The sequence below is a fragment of the Canis lupus genome, chromosome 20 (genome assembly GCF_003254725.2).
Source record: "Canis lupus dingo isolate Sandy chromosome 20, ASM325472v2, whole genome shotgun sequence".
Classification (NCBI taxonomy): Eukaryota; Metazoa; Chordata; class Mammalia; order Carnivora; family Canidae; genus Canis; species Canis lupus.
In genome coordinates, this window is record NC_064262.1 from 5,682,722 (window position 1) to 5,704,676 (window position 21,955).

Sequence of the window (21,955 nt, forward strand, 5' to 3'; positions counted from 1 at the left end):
CAATGGCACCTTTCCTTATTTTCATTGAATGTTACTGATTCTTTCTTTTCGTTATCAGGGAGAGATCTTTCTCTCACAATCTGTTACTCCTCTATCAAATTTTCTTAATTGGATGATCTCTTAAGTTCCTTCTAGCTCAAAGAACTTATAAAAATAACACTTCACCATAATAACCACAACAAAGCAGCATGTTATTGTCAACTTACACCATCACTACTAGAATGGCAGTCTCCTTAAGTGCCTATATATATATATATATATATATATATATATATATATATATTTTTTTTTTTTTTTTTTTTTTTTTTTTTTTTTTACTTCCAGTGCCTAACATAGATAGGCCCTGTTCATAGGAGACATTCCTCAAAGGTTTGTTAAAATGACAGTAAATCATCTGACCAAGCTCTCGTGAGTCCAAACATCAGGCCTGGCAGTGCTAATCCTCAATCAGATCTTTTACGTAAGCTAGGAAACCAGTCCTCCTGTGACAAAGCAATTCTGAGTAGCAGTCCTGGATCCTATAATGGATATTTTATAGTTGGGTTGGAGCAAGGTGGGCCAGATAGGATGTTAACAATCTAAACTGATACTGAACAGAGTCAGTTTTTCCTCAGCAGCCTTGGAGGAATGAGTATCATCTATTAAAAGCTATTTTTCTTATAAAAATTCTCAAGTTTATTCCATTTGTAGTAACATAGGCTCAGTCACTTATATGAGACTAGAAGGATCATGTTAAGGAGATACTAGTGAGAATTTAAATTAAACATTTACTGGGTATCATTGCACAAAGCATTGTGCTAGCTTCTTAGAGTACAAAGATGAATATGATTTAATCCCTGTCCTCAAAAACTTAGGTCAGTAGATGCAAGACACCCAAACAATCATTTCAATATAATGTGATAAAGACATTGAGAGAGGTGTGTTTAGCTATATGGGAATATGAAGAAAGCCATTAATCCATCTGGGAGAGAGAGATTGTCAGCAAAGATATCCTGGAGGAGATTACACCTGAACTGGGTCTTGAAGGATGAGTAGAAGCCAGAAAAGGAAAGAAGAACATGCCCTGGACTATGTGGACAGAGCCTGTAGGTGAAACAGCATGCTATGTCAGAAGAACTAAATTACGAGTGTGACCCTTAGCATATGTGGATTTAAATTTAAGGTTTCCGTTATTCCCAGGTAATCCATGATACAGTTTTTTGTCATTTTGCTGAAGCATGGGGTAGGATCTTGAGCCACAAAACTAGCAATCAAACCCCACCAGAATTTGCATTTCAGTGAGCATGTTCTCTACTCATTTTTACATGTGTGGTATCACCCATGAGATGATTTTAAAACTTTGTTCTTTGTGGAAAGCGGACCTGAAAAGTGCTGGGTATAGAAAAGTTGTAGTTTGTACAAAAAGGAAGTTTGAGACAAACTATAGTGCCAGATTTAAAAGTGGGCAGGATTGAGCAGCCCTGGTGGCTCAGCGGTTTAGCGCCACCCTCAGGCCGGGGCGTGATCCTGGATCGGGTCCCACATCAGGCTCCCTGTATGGAGCCTACTTCTCCCTCTGCCTGTGTCCCTGCCTCCCTCTCTCTCTCTCTCTCTCTCTCTCTCTCTCTCTCTGCCTCTCATGAATAAACAAATAAAATCTTTTTTTTAAAAAAAAGTGGCCAGGATTATTATCATAAGTATTATTTATATGTCACACTTTTTCAAATTAAGCAATAAGGGCAGCCTGGGTGGCTCAGCAATTTAGTGCCACCTTCAGCCCAGGGCGTGATCCTGGAGACCCAGGATCAAGCCCCACTTCGGGCTCCCTGCATGGAGCCTGCTTCTCCCTCTGCCTGTGTCTCTGCCTCTCTCTCTGTCTCTCTCATGAATAAATAAATAAAATCTTAAAAAAATAAAATTAAATTAAGCAATAAAACATTTTATTTTTCTAAGCAAACTTTTCCCAGAATACTCATAAATAAATATTAGATGAAACAGAGGTAATCAAATACTCTGCTCACTTTCTTCCACTGTTCCCCTCTGGAAGGATCCAGACACCTCTCTATAGAACCCAGGGCTGTTGCATATAACCAGAGTTCTGTGTAAAAATATGAAAAAGTGATCCCAGAACTTACAGGTATACTCCATTTGTACAACGATTATTTATCAAGTGAGGAAAAAAAAAAAACTTTTGTTAGGGGTAAAAAGGTCTGTTTGTTTTTTTTAAGATTTTATTTATTCATGAGAGACAGAGAGAGAGAGAGAGAGAGGCAGAAACACAGGCAGAGAGAGAAGCAGGCTCTACGCAGGCTCCAAGCAGGGAGCCCGATACAGGACTCCATCCCGGGTTTCCAGGAGCACGCCCTGGGCCGAAGGCAGGCACTAAACCGCTGAGCCATCCAGGGATCCCCAAAAGGTCTGTTTTTAAGACTTTATATACATTGAATCTTGATTTTAGCTCCAAAGTAAAAATGGAATGCTTAAAGTTTGCTTGGTTGTGAGCTAGTGGAACTTAGTTCATTTTTATTTTCTACTACTTGCACTTGAGATTTCCTCTTCATTCCACAGTAGACTAAATGTCAGTCAGAATTGCACATGAGAGAATTGCTCAACAGAGTTGTGCTTACTGTGAAAAGGGAAGGGCATGCCATTTCTACAATGAGATTCTGGAAATAGGTGAAAAGTCTTCCCATAATGAATATATACTTTCTGCACAGAGTGCTAATAGACTGTGGGATTTTTCTTTTTGTTAAGGATATGGTTTTGGGGGTGTTAGCAAAGGCAAGCCTCAAGAAAATGATGACACAAAAATCAAAGGCTGAGCTGTATAACTTCTAAGGCAGGACTCTTTCCTCTGTTGTACGTTCTCAATACAACTTGCCTGGCAGAAAAAGAAAAATGTATATGATGAATCAGAGCATCTTTGTGTTTCTCATTGATTAGAAGATAGATTTCTGTGCAGTTCTTAAAACCAAGATTATAAATCTCTAGGGCTTGTAGTTTTTATTGGATAGGGGGAGTCTCCCAAAAATCCAACATTCTGTTCTTTTGCTCCCACTAAGCACACTTGAATTGAGCCACATACTCCCAATTTTGGTTCAAAACCATGGCCCCATATCTGTGAGGTTAAAATATTGGAAGAACAATGGAACTAGGTCTGCAGGTGCCTAAGTAATCAATTTGCTGCTGCACAACCCGTTCTATGAAATTGGCCTTAGAAAAGATCCACTTTCAGGGACACCTCAGTGGCTAAGTGGTTGAGCATCTGCCTTTGGCTCAGGGCATGATCCCGGAGTTCCAGGATTGAGTCCCACATCAGGCTCCTACAGGGAGCCTGCTTCTCCCTCTACCTATGTCTCTGCCTCTCTCCCTTCTCTCTCTTTCTCTGTGTCTCTCATGAGTCAATCAATCAATTAATCAATCTTTTTTTTTATTTTATTTATTTATTCATGAGAGACACAGAGAGAGAGAGGGGGGCAGAGACACAGGCAGAGGGAGAAGCAGGCTCCATGCAGTGAGCCTGACGTGGGACTCGATCCCAGGTCTCCAGGATCAGGCCCTGGGCTGAAGGTGGCACTAAACCGCTGAGCCACCTGGGCCGCCCCAATTAATTAATCTTTTAAAAAAAAAAAAAGAAAGAAAATAAAAGAAAAGATCCACTTTCAGAAAAAACAAAATACTCCAGATTCTGTTTTCAAATTACAAAGACTTCCTCACTTTCTTTTTTTTTTTTTTTTGACTTCCTCACTTTCTATCCCCTTCTTTTACCTTAAAATGCCTTCTTTATTTTTCTCAGAAATGATGTGGATTTTTAGTGTAAATAAATAGTGCAGAAATTTCCTAAAAGAACCAATACTCTATAAAGCATAGATAAGGGGTGGCCCTGATGGCTTAGCAGTTTAGCGCCGCCTTCAGCCCAGGGTGTGAGATCCTGGAGGCCCAGGATCAAGTCCCAGGCTCCCTGCATGGAGTCTGCTTCTCCCTCTGCCTGTGTCTCTGCCTCTCTCTCTGTTTCTAATATATAAATAAAATGTAAAAAAAAAAAAAAAGTGTAGATAAAATGACTTCACTGCACTAAGTAGACAGGACTGGGCTGTTGGGTTTTATTGAAGATAGTGATATTAAGTCAGGGATTTCTGACTCTTCCCCTAGTTACATATAGTACTTGGATTTTGAGTAATGAACCAAGTAAAGACTAGAAAATTGATGACTTATTAAACCACTGTGTTTGGTGGTATAATCTGATTTAACATGCGTTTAACATTTTTTCATATAATCTCATGAGAAAATGATAACCCCATTGTATAGATGAGAAAACTTAGGCTCAAGGAAAATAAGAAGGTGGCCCAGGGACACCTGGGTGGCTCAGCGGTTGAGCATCTGCCTTCCGCTCAGGGCGTGATCCCAGAGTCCCAGGATCGAGTCCCACATCGGGCTCCCTGCATGGAGCCTGCTTCTCCCTCTGCCTATGTCTCTGCCTCTGTGTGTGTGTATGTGTCTCTCATGAATAAATAAAATCTTTAGAGAAAAAAAAAAAAGAAGGTGGCCCAAAGACACCTAGCTAGTAAGGTGGCAAAGCCAGGTCTGAACGCAGGTCTACTTCTGTCGCCGCTCTTTTCCACCATGTTCTTCATACATGATTGTGCTCAAAGCTGGGTGCTGCCTTGTTCTGACACTTTAGTATACTCAGAGAAAGCTGATAGATCTTCAATGCGTATGCAAGTGAAAACTGTAAGCCCTTATAAAACTATCAAATACTCTTCCCAAGATGGCTCTACTCTGCCCCTGATTAATAGGAGTTTTGAGGCATTGCTGTTTAAATTTTCTCTTGGGCTTTTTTCTGATCAATTAATTCATATCTGTTAATAGGTAATGTAAGCCTAGCAAATGAATTCTTTTTTTTTTTTTTTTGAGGATTTTAATTTTGAGTAATCTCTGTACAGAGCATGGAGCTTGAACCCACTGCCTTAAGATCAAGAGTCGTATGCTCTACTGACTAAGCCAGCCAGGAACCCCCTGGCAAAGGAATTCTTTTTTTTTTTTTAATAAATTTTATTTATTTATTAGAGACGAGAGAGAGAGCCAAAGACATAGGCAGAGGGAGTGGGACTCGATCCCAGAACCCTGGGATCACGCCCTGATCCAAAGGCAGACACTCAACCACTGAGCCACCCAGGTGCTCCATGAATTCTTAATTGTAAGAGACAAAGTGCAAACAAAACAACATGTCTACTTGTTAATAGTAACAGCTAGATAATGAACCGTGGCTCTGACCATACCTTTAGCTGTGTAGCACATTGCCTAGCTTACAATAAGTGGTCAAAATGTATTTAACTGACTGGTTTTTGGTCCTTGCTTTTTTCTGTACAAATTAATTCTGTCCCCAACCATAAGTGGTTGGGACTTGCTATACCAGGGGGTATGGTCATTCATTAAAGCCCTCAAGCTATGGTCACATGAAGCCCTATTGAGTAGGTGATATTGCTGCTGCTGTTGTCAAACTGCCATGTGATAAGGGAGTAGTAAGCACCTCACAGTCGGTTCATTTGTAAATTAGTGCTAACAGTGCCTCTCTATAGGGTTGCTGCCAGGCAACTGCCTAGCCATAAGACCAAGAAGTCAAGAAAGGACTATTACTGCCTTTACTGTAGTGTTGAATTACGTTATTCCTTTGGTTCAGACTCTGTATCTCCCATGATTATGCCTGAAATGTGAAAGATCTTGAAAAGAAGTATATTCTAGAATCTTTTAATACTTGAATTTTTTAAAAGAACTACTTAAAGTGATACAAAAATAAGAGCAAGTACTAACTGCTTACTCTGTGCCCAGGACTGTTTTTGAGTGCTTTTATATTTATTATTTCATCCTCAAAACAGTCTTCTGAAGTGGGCATTAGTATTATCTCCATTTTACAGCTGATGAAATGGATGCAGAGGTTAAGTAACTGGCCCAAACAAGGTCACGTGACTAATAAGTAGCAAAGCTAGATTTGAACCCAAGCAGTTCTCTGCCAGAATCCATGCTTCACTACTACACTAAATGTGGTCAGATTCAATAATTTTGTTTTTCTAATTAGTGCCTTTTCATGGATGTTTAAGAAAATCCTTCCATATTTTCCAATACTACCTTCTAAAAGGTTTAAAGTTTGCTTTTCACATTTGCGATTTAGTTGTCTGGAATGAGGTAGGAATCTAATTTTATGTAGTTATACGTAGATAACCTAATATGCCAGCAGAGGTTTTTGAAAAAGAAAACCACTTTTCACTTGGTGCATTTATATCTCACGGCTAAGTATTCTTACCTCTGAGAGCTTTTGTTCATAGCTCAAAAGATACCAAGGGGATACTCACAGCCCCTGTCCTGTAACTCTCTAGATCAATATATCTTTTTCTTGCCACCTGTATTCCTCTTTCTTCCCCTCTCCACCTCTCAGTTTCTCCCTCTTCTCTCTCCTTCCTTTTTAAGGATAGTGCTTGCCAAAATTGGGAAGAATTACTGAGTAATCAGGTGATTCATGGTTTCAGGTGTTAAACTACCCTCCTGCTGAAGCTGTGGGTTAGTTTTCCTTGGAGGCTGAGAACAGTGGGTTCTGTCAGATGTCCTCTTTCAGGGATATTGATGACTCGGAGTGGGAGTCACGTACTGGAAGGATGTAGTGTGGCCCCAAACAACCTAGGTAGAACAAAAGTCAGGTTAAAGATAGTCTGGTTTACTTCTTTAGTTATTGTGTACGGAAATAAAATCACAACTAAACTGTGATCATTTGTAAATAATTACATTGAAATTTTGTAGTGTTTTTTTCAAGTTTAGAAATATAATAAAATTTTGATTCTAGTACCAAAGCCATGTTTTCATCAATATTTATCCTCCCTGAGTAATAATTGAACTTGATTTCTGTATTTGCACTTCTTTAGACAATAAACTGCTTGTAAGTGACACTGGAATTAATGGCAAAGAACCTAAGAAAACTACAAAATGCATGAGCTTGTAATCTTGGATCTATGGTATTTTATATTTCCTTTCCTTTCCTGTAGTAGATTTTGAGTTTATATTAGACATAAGTACACAATCAGGGTCTATTACATACTGTAGTTGTGGGATCTGAAATCCCATTCAGAAAGAAAATCACACAGTAAGAATCCTGTGCAACTTAAGAGAGTGACTGTAAGGCACTGAAAAAAGTGGGTTTCCAGAGGCTCTTTTTTCAACTCTTGGCAACGTAGTTATCTGGAACTCTGGCTTATTCTCCTTTCTGCTACTTCTTTCTGGACCTTTCACTGCACCTAAAAATGAATGGGGCAGATGGAGGAAGTTATGCAAAGTAATTACCGTGGTAGTCCCTAAACTATTCTGGACATTTTTGTTATTAATGGAACATAATGTCATTTTGCTCTTCGTTTCAGTTTTAAATTATCTTTTGATTATATTTAAATCCACATTATTTCTCATTTGTTCATCTAAAAAGGAAATAATGTTTTTATTCACATCAGCAGTAATATGTTAATTCCAGTAATGAACTTTCCACTAATGAACTAATATTTTTGGAGTTAGATATCACCATAATTCTTGCTTAGATAGGAAACTGTGAGGACATACAACCTCACAGATGAAAGAAAGACTGACAAGTTAATTATTAGTATTTCACGAATATTTCAGATTTGGTATGTTATCACAAAAATGTAATTCCCATTTTTAAAATATGAGGATAACTATATACAGTTCTTTCTACCAGATTGCTGCTGGTTATAGATTTAGAGATGAAGACCAAGTAAAGGGGTAGGCTCTTAATCTCCAAGATGGTAAATTTGTAATTTGATACTCATACTGAGCATTTTTATTACCCTGAGATCGTTCTTTTATTATTTATTTCTGTTACTGCTCAGTAGAGAGCAGTTTCTACAGACTTTTTGCATGAGCCCTACTCCTGTTCATGACAAACCACACCCAGGGGTTTTTCTCTCCTGAGTTAGGGAAACCTGACCTCTCCCCAGCTTTGGCTAACAGCTTTGAAATAGAATAGTTTCAGTTTTCAAATCTGAGCAGCTTGTCTTTTTCTTCATCTCCTTTGAATAGTTGCTCAACCATGTGAAGGATAGTCATTGTGTGTGTGTTTTGGAATCTCTTGTCTAAGTAAAAAAAAAAAAAAAAAAACTTTACTGGATAGAACTCACAAAGTTGAGCTCCAAAAGGCCTGAACTTAGTTGTTGAATTGATTAATTTCTTACCTCTGGGGCAGCCCTGGCGGCCCAGCGGTTTGGCACCGCCTTCAGTCTGGGGTGTGTTCCTGAAGCCCCCAGATTGAGTCCCATGTCAGGCTCCCTGCATGGAGCCTGCTTCTCCCTCTGCCTGTGTCTCTGCCTCTCTCTCTGTGTCTCTCATGAATAAATAAATAAAATCTTTTTAAAAAAATAAAAATATATTTTTAAAAAAAATTTCTTACCTCTGTCTTTCTCCCTGAGTATTCACTTTCTTTTGCCCAAGTATATCCAGTTGCTTGTGATCTGGAATAGAAACTCTTACAGTATACCACATTCATCCTTGGCGCTTCGAGCAGTACCTTCTCATTCTTACCTTCACCTGTCTCCAGCTACCAATTGAGTGTCCCTATTAGAATAGAATAATCCCATCACCCTTAACTACTTTGGGTAATAAGACACTGTGATAAAAGTTGGATTTTTATATCTAGCCAGTAAAATACATATTCTGACCAACATTTTGGATGACCAAAATCTGAGAGCATGGATTGGGATTATAGCAATGTCTGAATACTAAAATTATTTTCATATAATTAAATTGAAATGCAGATATACCTTGTTTCACAAAAGTTTGTGTGAAAACTGTGAGTTAAATCATGCTTTAAATCCACTAGGTGAGGGGCACATGGGTGGCTCAGTGGTTGCCTGAGCCTGCCTTTGGCTCAGGTCATGATCCCAGAATCCTAGGATTGAGTACCACATCAGGCTTCCCCATAGGGAGCCTGCTTCTCCCTCTGCCTATATCTCTGCCTCTCTCTCTCTCTCTCTCTCTCTCTCTCTCTCGAATAAATAAATAAATTAAATATTTTTAAAAATTAGAAAAAATCAGGACACCTGAGTGGCTCAGCAGTTGAGCATCTGCCTTTGGCTTGGGGCATGATCCTAGAGTCCCGGAATCGGGTCCCACATCGGGCTCCCTGTGTGGAGCCTGCCTCTCCCTTTTCCTGTGTCTCTGCATCTCTTTCTCTGTGTCGCTCATGAATAAATAAATAAAATCTTTAAAAAAAATTTTTTTTAATCTACTACGAGACTGGGTTTAAAGAAATATTGTAATTATCTAACAAAGGATGAATACCCCCAGTTTACATCTTGTGCAAATCTTTTTTCATTTGTCTGTTTTGTGTAAGGCAAAGTATCCTTATATAAAGACAGTATCCAAGAGAGAGATGGGGCTTGTATAGGACAGGAGAAATTCGGTCAACTATCCGTGCTGAGATCTGAGAATAGGCAAATTTTCAGTACATCTGGCCTATTGATGATTCTTGGCCTCCTTCTAACATCCACTTCTTATTCTTTATACTAGATCGAGCGGTTGGAAGTAAGCAGCCTCGCCCAGACTTCCAGTGCAGTGGCCTCCAGCACCGATGGCAGCATCCACACAGACTCTGTGGATGGAACACCAGACCCTCAGCGCACAAAGGCTGCTATTGCTCACCTGCAGCAGAAGATCCTGAAACTCACAGAACAGATCAAGATTGCACAAACAGCCCGGGATGACAACGTTGCTGAGTACTTGAAGCTTGCCAACAGTGCAGACAAGCAGCAGGCTGCCCGCATCAAGCAGGTCTTTGAGAAGAAGAACCAGAAATCTGCCCAAACCATCCTCCAGCTACAAAAGAAGCTTGAGCACTACCACAGGAAGCTCCGAGAGGTGGAGCAGAATGGGATTCCCCGGCAGCCAAAGGATGTCTTCAGGGACATGCACCAGGGTCTGAAGGATGTGGGAGCAAAGGTGACTGGCTTCAGTGAAGGTGTGGTGGACAGTGTCAAAGGTGGACTTTCTAGCTTCTCCCAGGCAACCCATTCAGCAGCAGGGGCTGTAGTCTCAAAACCCAGAGAGATTGCCTCACTAATTCGGAATAAATTTGGCAGTGCAGACAACATCCCTAACCTGAAGGACTCTTTAGAGGAAGGACAAGTGGATGATGGGGGGAAGGCTTTGGGGGTGATTTCAAACTTTCAATCAAGCCCAAAATATGGTAGTGAGGAAGATTGTTCTAGTGCCACTTCAGGCTCAGTGGGAGCCAACAGTACCACTGGAGGCATTGCTGTAGGAGCATCCAGCTCCAAAACAAATACCCTGGATATGCAGAGCTCAGGATTTGATGCACTACTACATGAGATCCAGGAGATCCGGGAAACCCAGGCCAGACTAGAGGAATCCTTTGAGACTCTCAAGGAACATTATCAGAGAGACTATTCATTAATAATGCAGGCCTTACAGGAGGAGCGATATAGGTAAGTTAAATGGAATTAAAATTCTAAATTATTTGTTTGCAGCTCCCCTTGGATATGGGGAAGCTTTTAAGCTTTAAGATGTCTGTCTAGAGTATCTTTTATAGTATCCAGAGCACTTTAGATATGTCATATGACATCCACATAGTTCTATCATAGAGAGCAAAATAGAGGCGCAGCAGTTAAGTGACTCCTAAGATCATACACCAATGAAGCATTTGAGTCAGGGGATGACAATTACTGTAGCTCTCCAGCCTTCCATTCCAGTTTAGGACTTTGACATGAAGCCCAAGCTTTCTGAGGTATTCCACCTATTTATTTATAATCACGGAACCACAAATCATTGTAACCTATAACTATACTACACTGAATTCAAAAGATCTATAACCCCTTGAACTCTAAGAAATCTTTAAAAAATCACAGATATAGCCTGACTAAAATGTAATGAACACTCTAGGTATTTGACCTTAAACACACTTATGTGGGCAATTGGGGTAGAGAGATTACACTGAAAGTCTATCCAGATAAGCACATCTGTTACCTTTGTTATGAATTGGCAAGTCTTTGAATGGGCGTGGACTTAAACATGAAATGTTTCTACAATCATTTGAGAATTCTCCAAGGGATAGCTGCTTTGAGTCATAATCTGTGCTAAAAGTAGAGAAGAAAGTGGTCTGCCTTCTGTTTCACGTTATATTCCATATTCATATTAGACCACTGTTAGATGTTCTCTAAATACATATTTTCCCCCTTGTTTCCATCCAATGCAGAGAGAAATAATATCCCCCACAGAATACTCATTCATGTCCAAACTCTGTCAGCCAGAGACAGGCCACCTCATTGATACAGATTAAGGGCCAGTCATACAGAAGCCACAGCTTAAGGCAGGCCTTGAAAAACCTGAGTTTTGGGTCTATCCCAAATACTGACTTGAGGGAATCCTACTGTTTTCAGATGGTGAAAATATTAGTAATTCAGTCCTCCCTCTTTGTTCTTCTGTCCTTCAATTCTAATTTAAGACTTCAAGGGAGAAGAAAAGTGTAGGAGAGAGAAATGAAGTTCTAAAACCAAATATATTACTATCTATTATTTCACTGTTTTGTATGTTCTTTCACATACTTAAAAGACAGTATCTAAAGTAGTGAGCAATCTAACAAATATTCAAATGGACTCTAAAAATAAAACACCTGATCTTCTGTACAGTGTGAAACCCAACTCCCAAGTTCAAACTCTAGTTCTGCCACTTGGTAACTTTGAAAACTGGGCACGTTTCTAACCCTCTCAAAGTCTTGATTTCCTCATCTATAACATAAGAATAATAACAGTCCTTCGTAAGGTTATTGTGATATATATTTTTTTAAGATTTTATGTATTTATTCATGAGAGACACAGAAAGAGAGAGGCAAAGACATAGGCAGAGGGAGAAGCAGGCTCTATGTGGGACTCCATCCCAGGACATGATTCCGATCCTGGGACTCCAGGATCACTCCCTGAGCCAAAGGCAGAAGGTCAGCTGCTGAGCCACCCAGGTGTCCCTGTTTTGACATTTAAATGGAATAATTTATGTAAAGCACATCGCTTATTGCCTGGTCCTGTGAGTGCACAATTGATGTTAGGTAGCAGCTGCTACTGCTGCTATTAAAATAGACCCCTCTGAATGGAGACCTGGGCCTCCCACAGTTAGATGCTAAAAAAAAAAAAAAAAAAAACGCAAAAAAAACACAACACAACTCCCTGCTTTGACCCCTTTATTTTGTTTTTTTTTTTTTTAATTTTTTTTTTAATTTTTATTTATTTATGATAGTCACACAGAGAGAGAGAGAGAGAGGCAGAGACACAGGCAGAGGGAGAAGCAGGCTCCATGCACCGAGAGCCCGATGTGGGATTCGATCCCGGGTCTCCAGGATCGCGCCCTGGGCCAAAGGCAGGCGCCAAACCGCTGCGCCACCCAGGGATCCCTGACCCCTTTATTTTGAATGGATGGTAAAACATTCCAGTTTTTAAATTCTTTCAGAGCTTAAAATTCATTTAGTGCTTGTTATGTCCTCAAGTCAGCTGTAGGCCAATATGAGAAAATCAAAGAGGAAAAACAGGTTTCCCAAGGCCCACCTTTGTATCAATTTAAAATAATTCAGGGACAGGACAGAACTTTTAGCTGGTTATTATCACCCCATTATAAGAATCTAGTCCAAACCACTTGTGAGGTAATGAGAAGTGCATTTCTTTCACAGTATTTTGGGTTTTCTATAGTGGATAAATGATTAGTTTTATGGAATAAAGAGAGAATAAAGAAAACTTAAGAGTTTTTAAAAATGGAGGTACAGGGATGCCTGGGTGGCTCAGTGGTTGAGCATCTGCCTTAGGCTCAGAGTGTGATCTGGGAGACCTGTGATCAAGTCTTGCATTGGGCTCCCCCCAGGGAGCCTGCTTCTTCCTCAGCCTGTGCCTCTGCCTCTTTCTGGGTCTCTCATGAATTTAAAAAAATTACTAAAAATAAATAAATAAAAACAGAGGTAAAATTGGAGAGCCAGGGGAAGACATATATAATGTGTAATCTTACTTTTGTTATATCAGTTCAGCTATAGAATGGACTCTCCTTCAAACAGAATCTTGAAGAAAGAAAGCCTTTCTTTCCAAGAAATGTCACAACTGTTTCACTGAGCTATTTTGTGGCACTAGTATTTCCATGTATTGAGTAGTTAGAAATTTTATCCTCTGTTACATGTTTTTAACCAATAAATATACTTAATTTTGCTGATCTTTGAACCATTTCATGTAAGTGAAATTTTCCCACACATTAAAGCTTATTCTTAAGCATCAAAACTTTTCACATTTTAAGCCTTTTTAGAGAATTTCTCTACCTTCTTTTAACAGAATTATACACTAAACTTTAGCTTGATTGGAAATAGTATAGAACAGTGGTGTTCTAGCTCAGTGATAGTCTCAGGTCAGTGAGAGTAGTAAGGTTATGTGGCTCTGCAATAAACAGTCTGAGACAGCTTGCTCTTTAAAGTTCTTTTGTCTCGTTTTTATAAAATTTGTTTTTTCTCCTTTCCATACCTCCACACTTTTACTGAGCTGCCTGCAACACCCTCTTTTTACTAATTTCTATTTCATTTCTGTTGTAGGCTTGGCTTTTTGTCTAAGAAGGAAGGCTAGCCTAGGGATGGACTTAAGAGTCCACTCTAAATGGATTTCTGTTTCTGTGCTTTAGTTTATTTTATTAATATGTGAGTTGACCGGAGGGAGGTTGTATACAGGGTTGCTGCTTATTATTTAAATGAGATAGAGGAAGACATTACCATTCAGAGCATTTACTGAACTCCTATGATGTGCATAATGCTGGATGCTTTACATGTATTTGCTAATCCTCAGAGTGCTCCTTCAAGTGGATTATATTATCACTATTTTACAGATGAGGAAATGGAGGCCCAGTGGTGTTTTACATTTTGCCAAAAGATTACTTAGTAAGTGGTAAAGCCAGGAATAAAACTCAGGTATATGTGACTCCAAAGCCAATGGTTTTTTGTTTGTTTGTTTATTTTTCATTTCAGGACAGTTTTTTTCCCACAAGTTCAACCCTGAAACTTATTATGATCAAAAGACTATAGTCTAGCTGAAATCTATATGATTGAAAGACTTAGCCCATAGTCTAGTTCTAGGAAGAATTGACTGCATTGAATATTGGGCCTTTTCCAGGTCAAAGTGTGTGTTTCACTAAAAGCTGAGTCTTCCTAACTTATTTTATAAAATTCTGTGAATGCAAAGAAAAAAAAAAAACCTACTGAGGAAACTTTGACTTCTATCCTACTTGCCCCTTTGCAGAGTCCCTTTTCAGTAATCACTCACTCAGTGTGCTTCTTATTCCTCTCTACCTGTGAGTAGTGCCAACTTAAGATTTTTACCCAAAATCATCTACTCACTCTAAAATAATCAGAAACATTCAGAAGCCTGTGTAGTATAGTCTGTCTCTTCACCCACATAACTATGCCATGGCTGAGTATGTCTTCAGCACCCACATGCATTCAGCCCAGGAATCCACTGTAAGAGAGCTTGGATCTGAACTCCACCTCAGCCTTTGATCAGGAACTAGGTGTTTAGTCTTTAAGCTGAACTTTGGGCTCTCAGATATAAGTGAGAGCATGTATTTTGGGAAAGTAGGATGCAAGGTTTAGACATTTTTTCTAGTGATGGGATTGTGCTGACTTCAGATTCTTCTTGTCCAGATAGTCTGTACAACCCATTAAAGTATGATCACAGGTTTATTAGTAGAACCTGGGTTCACATAGTACTTCAGAGATAGAAGGGCCCTTAGATATCTAGTTTAATCTCATTTTACATATGAGTACACTGAGGCCCAGAAAGATAAAGTGACTTTTGCCAGGTCACGCAATAAAAATGGTTTTGACTTATATTTAATCTGCTAAAAAGTGGAAGACTAGTCCTTTTCCCAAGGTGGGTATAATATATTAATGAGCTACCATAGGAAAAAGTTGAGCTGGAGCAAAATGTATTGAAAATAGGAGAGGGGCAGCCCCTGTGGCTCAGTGATTTAGCGCCACCTTTGGCCCCGGGGCAGATCCCGGAGACGGGGGATCGGGTCCCACATCGGGTTCCCTGCATGGAGCCTGCTTCTCCCCCTGCCTGTGTCTCTCTCTCTGTCTCTCATGAATAAATAAATAAAATCTTTAAAAAAAAATAGGAGAGAACTAGGAAAACATTCATTAACAATTTTACAGGTTCCTTTTTTAGTTTTCCCCTTAGGGGATCTGGCTGGGAATCCAGTCAGCTACTATCTGTATGTAGCAGTGTCATGTAGGGCAGGCTAAAAACCCTCCTCATGTTAAGGAGCACTAATGCCATTTTCAAAGCTTCTATTTTAAGGGGATTACTGTCCTTTGGAAATCAGCTTCTGAGACCGTTTGTATTAAGCCCAGGGATACTTTAAATTGCCCTGAGTCATAAGAGCAAAAATACAGAAGGCGGCAGTCATCATGAGCAGTCATTGTATGCAGTACAACCATCAGTAACTAGGTGCCCAATTAGGCACAGGCCTTCAGATTTTTAACTTAAACAAATGGTCAGTTAAAATATTATTTTATTTTATTTTATTTTATCATCATTAGATTAAGGAAGATATGATCAGACACAGCTATTTTTGGGTCCTTTACTCCAGGTGTTAGACCTATGTCAACTATAAATTGATCTGAGAGTCTTCAGAGTATGTATAGAGTAGGTTTGGACAATACATTTGAAATAGAAACTGAGAATATTAGATCAAATTAGCTTCTGTAGAGGAAAAAAGCCCATATGTTCTTAAGAAGAGTAAGACCTTCCATATGTGCTCCATATGTATGTGCTCTTCCCGGTATAGCTCTGAAGAGGTATTGGAGGAAGAATGGAAGGGAAGGAGGAAGGAAGAGAGGGAGAGAAAAATTATTTACTTCAGTAGTTAATCGAGGTGGAACAAGCCTGCATTCAGTATTCAGTTCTGCTGTGTGATCATATGTAATTCCTCTGAGCCTTGGTTCCTGTGGTTTCCTCTATAAAAACAAGGTAATGATACTCTGAAGGTTGTTCAGATTATTAAAGGGGATGTTGTAAGTTTAGCACCTAATATGGTCTGTGGTGTGCCAGGGTGTTGGAAATTAGAAAGGTGTCATTACCAAGTTTCCAGATTGCCTAGAAGGTCTCCCCTCCCCAGCTTTTATTTATTCTTTATATGCTTTAGGCATCTGTGGTTTCTTGTCTTTAAGATAATGCACTGCCTACCCTGAAAGTCCTTCCATTCCAACTAAAGTATTTTTCCTTTCCAACTAAAGGTTAGACCAGTGTTTCCTAGCCTCTTTTCCAGCTTCAACAAAAATGAGGTAACAAAGTTAAGGAGAGAACATTCAGGGATGCCTGAGTGGCTTAGTGGTTGAGCATCTGTCTTGGCTCAGGGCATGATCCCCATCTGTGGATCGAGTCCTGCATCAGACTCCCTGTGAGGAGCCTGCTTCTCCCTCTACCTACGTCTCTGCCTCTCTCTCTGTGTTTCTCATGAATAAATAAATTTTAAAATCTTTTTTTTTTTTTTTTTTTTTTTTTTAAAGGAGGGAACATCCATTTTCCCCAATTCAGCCAGGAATGTATTCAAGTGTTTACCATACAGCATACCCCTATCCTAGCTGTGTTAGGTCAAACACTGGCAGAAGCTACCTCAGGTCCCTGTTGGTGTTTGCCCTGGGACCTGGTTCTTCCTGTTTTTCTCCTACCTGCTCTACAAGATTCTTCAGCCATCCTGTCCTAGTGACCTATTACCCAACTAGGGAAGCACCCCTGACTCTCAGAGATGTCTCCAAACTTTGAGCCACAACCAAAGAGTGATGCACTAGATGAAACATTCCCAGTGTGACACTCATCCATATTCTCACTCATTAGGAATTTGACCCAAAAGAGCCCAGGCTTATCTTTGATCTAAGAAGATGACTATGGTGTTGACTAATCCAGTGGCTGAAACATTTTTTGCCTTATTATTATTTATTAATTGTTTCCCTACAACAAAATCTAGATGTCTTTTTGTCTTTTAAAGATTTTACATGAGGGATCCCTGGGTGGCTCAGCGGTTTGGCGCCTGCCTTTGGCCCAGGGCACGATCCTGGAATCTCGGGATCGAGTCCCACGTTGGGCTCCCGGCATGGAGCCTGCTTCTCCCTCCTCCTGTGTCTCTGCCTCTCTCTCTCTCTCTCTCTATGTCTATCATAAATAAATAAATAAATAAATAAATAAATAAATAAATAAATAAATAAAGATTTTATTTGGGGCAGCCCGGTAAAAAAAAAGATTTTAAAATTTATTTATTCATGAGAAACACAGAGAGAGAGGCAGAGACGTAGGTAGAGGGAGAAGCAGGCTCCTCACAGGGAGTCTGATGCAGGACTCGATCCACAGATGGGGATCATGCCCTGAGCCAAGACAGATGCTCAACCACTAAGCCACTCAGGCATCCCTGAATGTTCTTTCTCTGTCTCTCATGAATAAATAAATAAAATATTTTTAAAAATAAAATAAAGATTTTATTTATTTATTCATGACAGACACAGAGGCAGAGACACAGGCAGAGGGAGAAGCAGGCTCCCCTCAGGGAGTCCAGTGCGGGACTCAATCCTAGGACCCTGGAATCACGACCCGAGCTGAAGACAGACACTGAACCACTGAGCCACCCAGGCGCCCCTAGATACCTTTTAATATTTTGTAAGTAGAGTAGATTTTGCTTCAAGGTGGGGTTTGGATTTCACCTGCCAAAATATGACATAACCTACATTTTAAAAAGATCTCACAGTCTTAAGGCTTTCTGTTTGCTAATAGTTAAACTTAAGTCATATTCAAGTGTCTAAGTTATCTTTGAGTTGTAATGCTTTGGGAAGGACTTTTGAGTAAAACATCTCAAAATGAGATTATTAATCCCCCACTACTTTGTGTTCCAGCTGGAGTCTTATGGAAGGATGTACCAGTCAAAATTATACACGTGGTAGGATCGAGAATTACCTTGCCCCTTCATGTCCAGAGAGCTCTAATTGCCATCATATCAAGAGGTTAAAATCTCTTAGAGAAAGTTCTTGACTTGAAAAAATCACATGTGAAAGGCATTCACATAAAGGCAGTTCACATTCCCCTTTTCCTACCCTAATCTTTGATTTGATACTAATATTTAATGCGAAGACAGAGGTGTTCTTTCTTCAAATTCCCTAGGTATCTGACTTCCCTATTTTAGGATTTAGGTAGGAAGTAAACACTAGCTAGTAAAGCAAAAAAAGATTATAATATTAATAATGGGAGCAATGGAAAGTCAATGGGGAGCTGGAACAATAGGTATTTTTTTCCTTTTGTTGTTTACATTTTGCATTTAATTAGTGGTATAGAAATAATAACTTTTTAAAAAGAATAAAATCTAGAAACAGGAAGCATGAACCGACTGGTTTGGATTCTCAGTACAGCCTCCTATTTCTTAATTACAAATTAAAGTACCTCCCAGGGACAAAGGAGGTAAGGATTAATGTAGAAATGTCTTTATGAATCAGAGGCAGATGCTACACAATAAAAAAGGCATGCGATGTGATGTGGGGGTGGGTAGTTATTGTTCTTGTTATTATTGATGCTGGTGTTCTGATGCTTTGATGTTTACATTGATTAACTAGATGTAGATTGAACCCTAAATTCCTCCCCCACATGCACTCCTCCACCCAAAATGACATCACTTCGTCTTTACTGGGTTCTTTGTGTTAGCCTGATTTCATACCATAGTTTCACATGTAGATTATGTAAGCCACATAAAAATGACTGATGGTACTGAAAATTGTTTGGAAGTTGCTAAGCCTTATCAGGTTTGTGCTTTCAAATTGTGGGTTGTGAGGTTGTGAAAAAAGCTAAGGAGCAAACTTCCATGACCTGGGTGAACAAATCAGCAAAAATGTTTTGGTAATGAGAGGCCCAGGAAAGTTCTTTCAAGGTACTGAGACAACCCAGAAGACCTACATTCCAAGACACCAAGGGCATCTTGCCAACCTCTTTGTTCATCACATATTACAAAAACCTCAAAGTTTATGGTTTTCTTGGTTTCCTTCCTGATGCTTCCTGCAGATTGGAGGTGCTTACTATGGTAACCCAAACACAACTGTGTAAGTGTAGGGGCGCCTGGCTGGCCCAGCCGGTAGGGCATGTGACTCTTGATCTCAGAGTCATGAATTCAAGCCTCACATTGGGTATAGAGCCTACTTAAAAAAAAAAAAAAAAAAGAAAAATGTTTAAGTGTAATAGCGTTTCAGCTACACAATAACAGCTGTGGCTTTTCTGTTCTTTCAGAAAGTCATCATTCTCCAGGTAATTCTTATGACGTAAAGAGGAAAGCAAATGCTAATAGTTATTAGTTGGTGAATTAATGGGGCTGTTTCAACTGGACCAGTTGTGGGTCTTGCTTCACCCTTGAATTCTGCAGCTTTATGTCACCATGGCAAATCTCCTAACCTGTTGGTCTGTTTTCATCTGCGGGGAAATGGAGCTCATTCTGCTTACCCAAATGCTACTTTGCTATTTAACTACTTGTTAATAAAGTACTATTATCTGAGAACAATAGTATGTTTTCTCATTTAGAAAAACTCTCAGCTTGAGTAAATCTTGCTACTTCTCATGTAACCGTAAGTAAATTGTTTAATCTCTGAAGGACTTTATTTTCCACAAGAGCATGGTGAGGATTAACAATTTCTAATTGACTCTGTCTAGAGATTTCCAAAGATCAGATGAAATTTACTTGAGATACTTTCTGCCTCACACGTAACAAAACACATACCATGAAAGGAAGGTAGGTAGGACAGTTTCATCATTTAAAGGAAAGCTTGGAACAGGTCAGTGAATGGATTTAGTTATCTGGCAAACTTGAGTGAGGGAAATAGCAAGAACCCATTTGTATGTTTGTGCTGGCCCTCCTGATGACGAAGTAAAAGAGATTTGTGCCTCTCTTGTCCTTCTTGAGAAGGACAGAATGTGTACCCAGAAAATTCATTTGTGTGATGTCAGGAAAAATTATGAATATACTGGAATAGTAAAAATTTTAGAAAATGTAAAATTGAGAATGTGGAGATAGATGAAAAATGGAGAAGTAGGAAGAAGTAGGAAATAGGAAGCCTTGAACAGTGGAGCCAAAGCTTGAGGGAGGCTACATGGCAGTCAACAAGCAGTTCTTTTGAACTTCCTCATTAGGGTTTGTTGGAGAGACCTGGGAAAATCATAGACAAAAATGAAACCAAATGTATGCTTATGATAGATCTCTCCCACTGAGCTCCATTTGTGTGCAGGGCATTTGACATCTAACTCCTGTTCAGTCTTCACAGTTGCACTTTGCAGTAGGTAGATCGCCTCCTCACAGGGTCACTGTGAGTTGTGACTGTGTGACTGTGAGAGGACACTGGTGAGTTGCAGAGCCAGAGTTTGAATCCCAAACCTAGGCTGAGCACAAATTGCATAAAACCACATGAAAACAGGGACATCTGGGTGGCTAAGTCCGTTAAGCTGTCTGTCTGCCTTTGACTCAGGTCATGATCTCAGGGTCCTGGGATGAGCCCAGCAGCGTCCTCCAGCAGTCCGCTTCTCTTCTCCCTCTGCTCCTCCCCTCCCTCTGCTCCTCCCCTCCTTCCTCCATTCCTGTGCTTGGACTGGAGTTCCTCCCGGACTTGCACTCTCTCTCTCTCTCAAATAAAAGAATCTTTTAGGGATCCCTGGGTGGCGCAGCGGTTTGGTGCCTGCCTGCCTTTGGCTCAGGGCGTGATCCTGGAGACCCGGGATCGAATCCCACGTTGGGCTCCCGGTGCATGGAGCCTGCTTCTCCCTCTGCCTATGTCTCTGCCTCTCTCTCTCTGTGTGACTATCATAAATAAATAAAAATTTAAAAAAAAAAGAATTGTTTAAAGAAAAACTGCATAAAAACAGAAGTACAAAGAAGGTGCAAAGTGGAAGGAGTGAAGACTGAGAGCCTTAGGTATAATATGAGATGAACCAAATCTAGTCTGAAAATGGTTTCCAGAATCTTTGACATGTTAGTGACCATGGTATGATAAACACTGGCTTAGATAACAAGGTTCAAGAGTGTTGGGAACAAGTGCTGAGGACTTTTGCAAGTACTCAGTGATTCTCCTATGGTATTACATATTTATATATAGTGTTATGTAATTACAGAGTTTCCCTCTTTACAAACAGATAAAAATCTGAGGGGCAGCCTAAGGTGTTATTTATAAGTCATCTTAGGTATTCACAAGTGAAAATATCCAAAACATATCACAATGCAAAGCCATGAAACAGCCCAAAAATAGAGATATATGCAGGAGTATAAAATTGTATAAAATACTCTCAAGTGAAAGTTCCAGATGGCACAAGGAAATGTAGTTAATGAAAGAAATTCAGTGTCAAATGGACCAAAGAGGATATTACACTGCCAGAAGATAATGCAGTCATACCTTCAAAGTGTTAGGGAAGAATAACTGTGACCTTAGAATGCTGTGTGCACCTAATTTATTATTCAAGAAAGAGTGAAATTAAAACACTTCCAGACATATGTAGACAAAAAATTACCACTCATGGAACCTTTGCTAAAAGAAATACTAAAGGATATATTCCAAGAAGGCGGGGGGGAACCTCAAACAATGGGTAAAATAAGTCAGTAAAGCATGTTCTAATTAAGTAGGGACTTAAAATTATATATACTAAAAAATCTAAATGTCTTATTTCAATTTGGATCTAAATTCTGGAAGAGAGGGCAGCATGGATGGCTCAGCAGTTTAGCACCACCTTCAGCTCAGGGCGTGATCCTAGAGACCCAGGATCAAGTCCCACATCGTGCTCCCTGCATGGAGCCTGCTTCTCCCTATGCCTGTATCTCTGCCTCTGTGTGTGTCACCGGCTGGCGCGGTCAGTAAAGCATGTTGTTCTTGACCTCAGGTTGAGTTCAAGCCCCA

At 39.8% G+C, this 21,955-nt stretch overlaps 1 protein-coding gene across 8 annotated transcripts in view; it reads left to right on the plus strand.

The window, feature by feature from the left end:
• TMCC1 (transmembrane and coiled-coil domain family 1) overlaps positions 1 to 21,955 on the plus strand; it is a 241,320-nt gene that overhangs the window by 204,101 nt on the left and 15,264 nt on the right. For 6 of the 8 annotated variants that reach the window (XM_049098550.1, XM_049098551.1, XM_035702803.2 and 3 more), the window contains one exon: positions 9,538 to 10,472. In XM_049098550.1, the coding sequence (XP_048954507.1) occupies positions 9,538 to 10,472 (935 nt within the window). Of the gene's footprint in view, positions 1 to 9,537; positions 10,473 to 19,313; positions 19,332 to 21,955 lie in introns of all 8 variants that reach the window. The other 2 variants (XM_035702800.2, XM_025449249.3) reach the window with 1 other exon arrangement.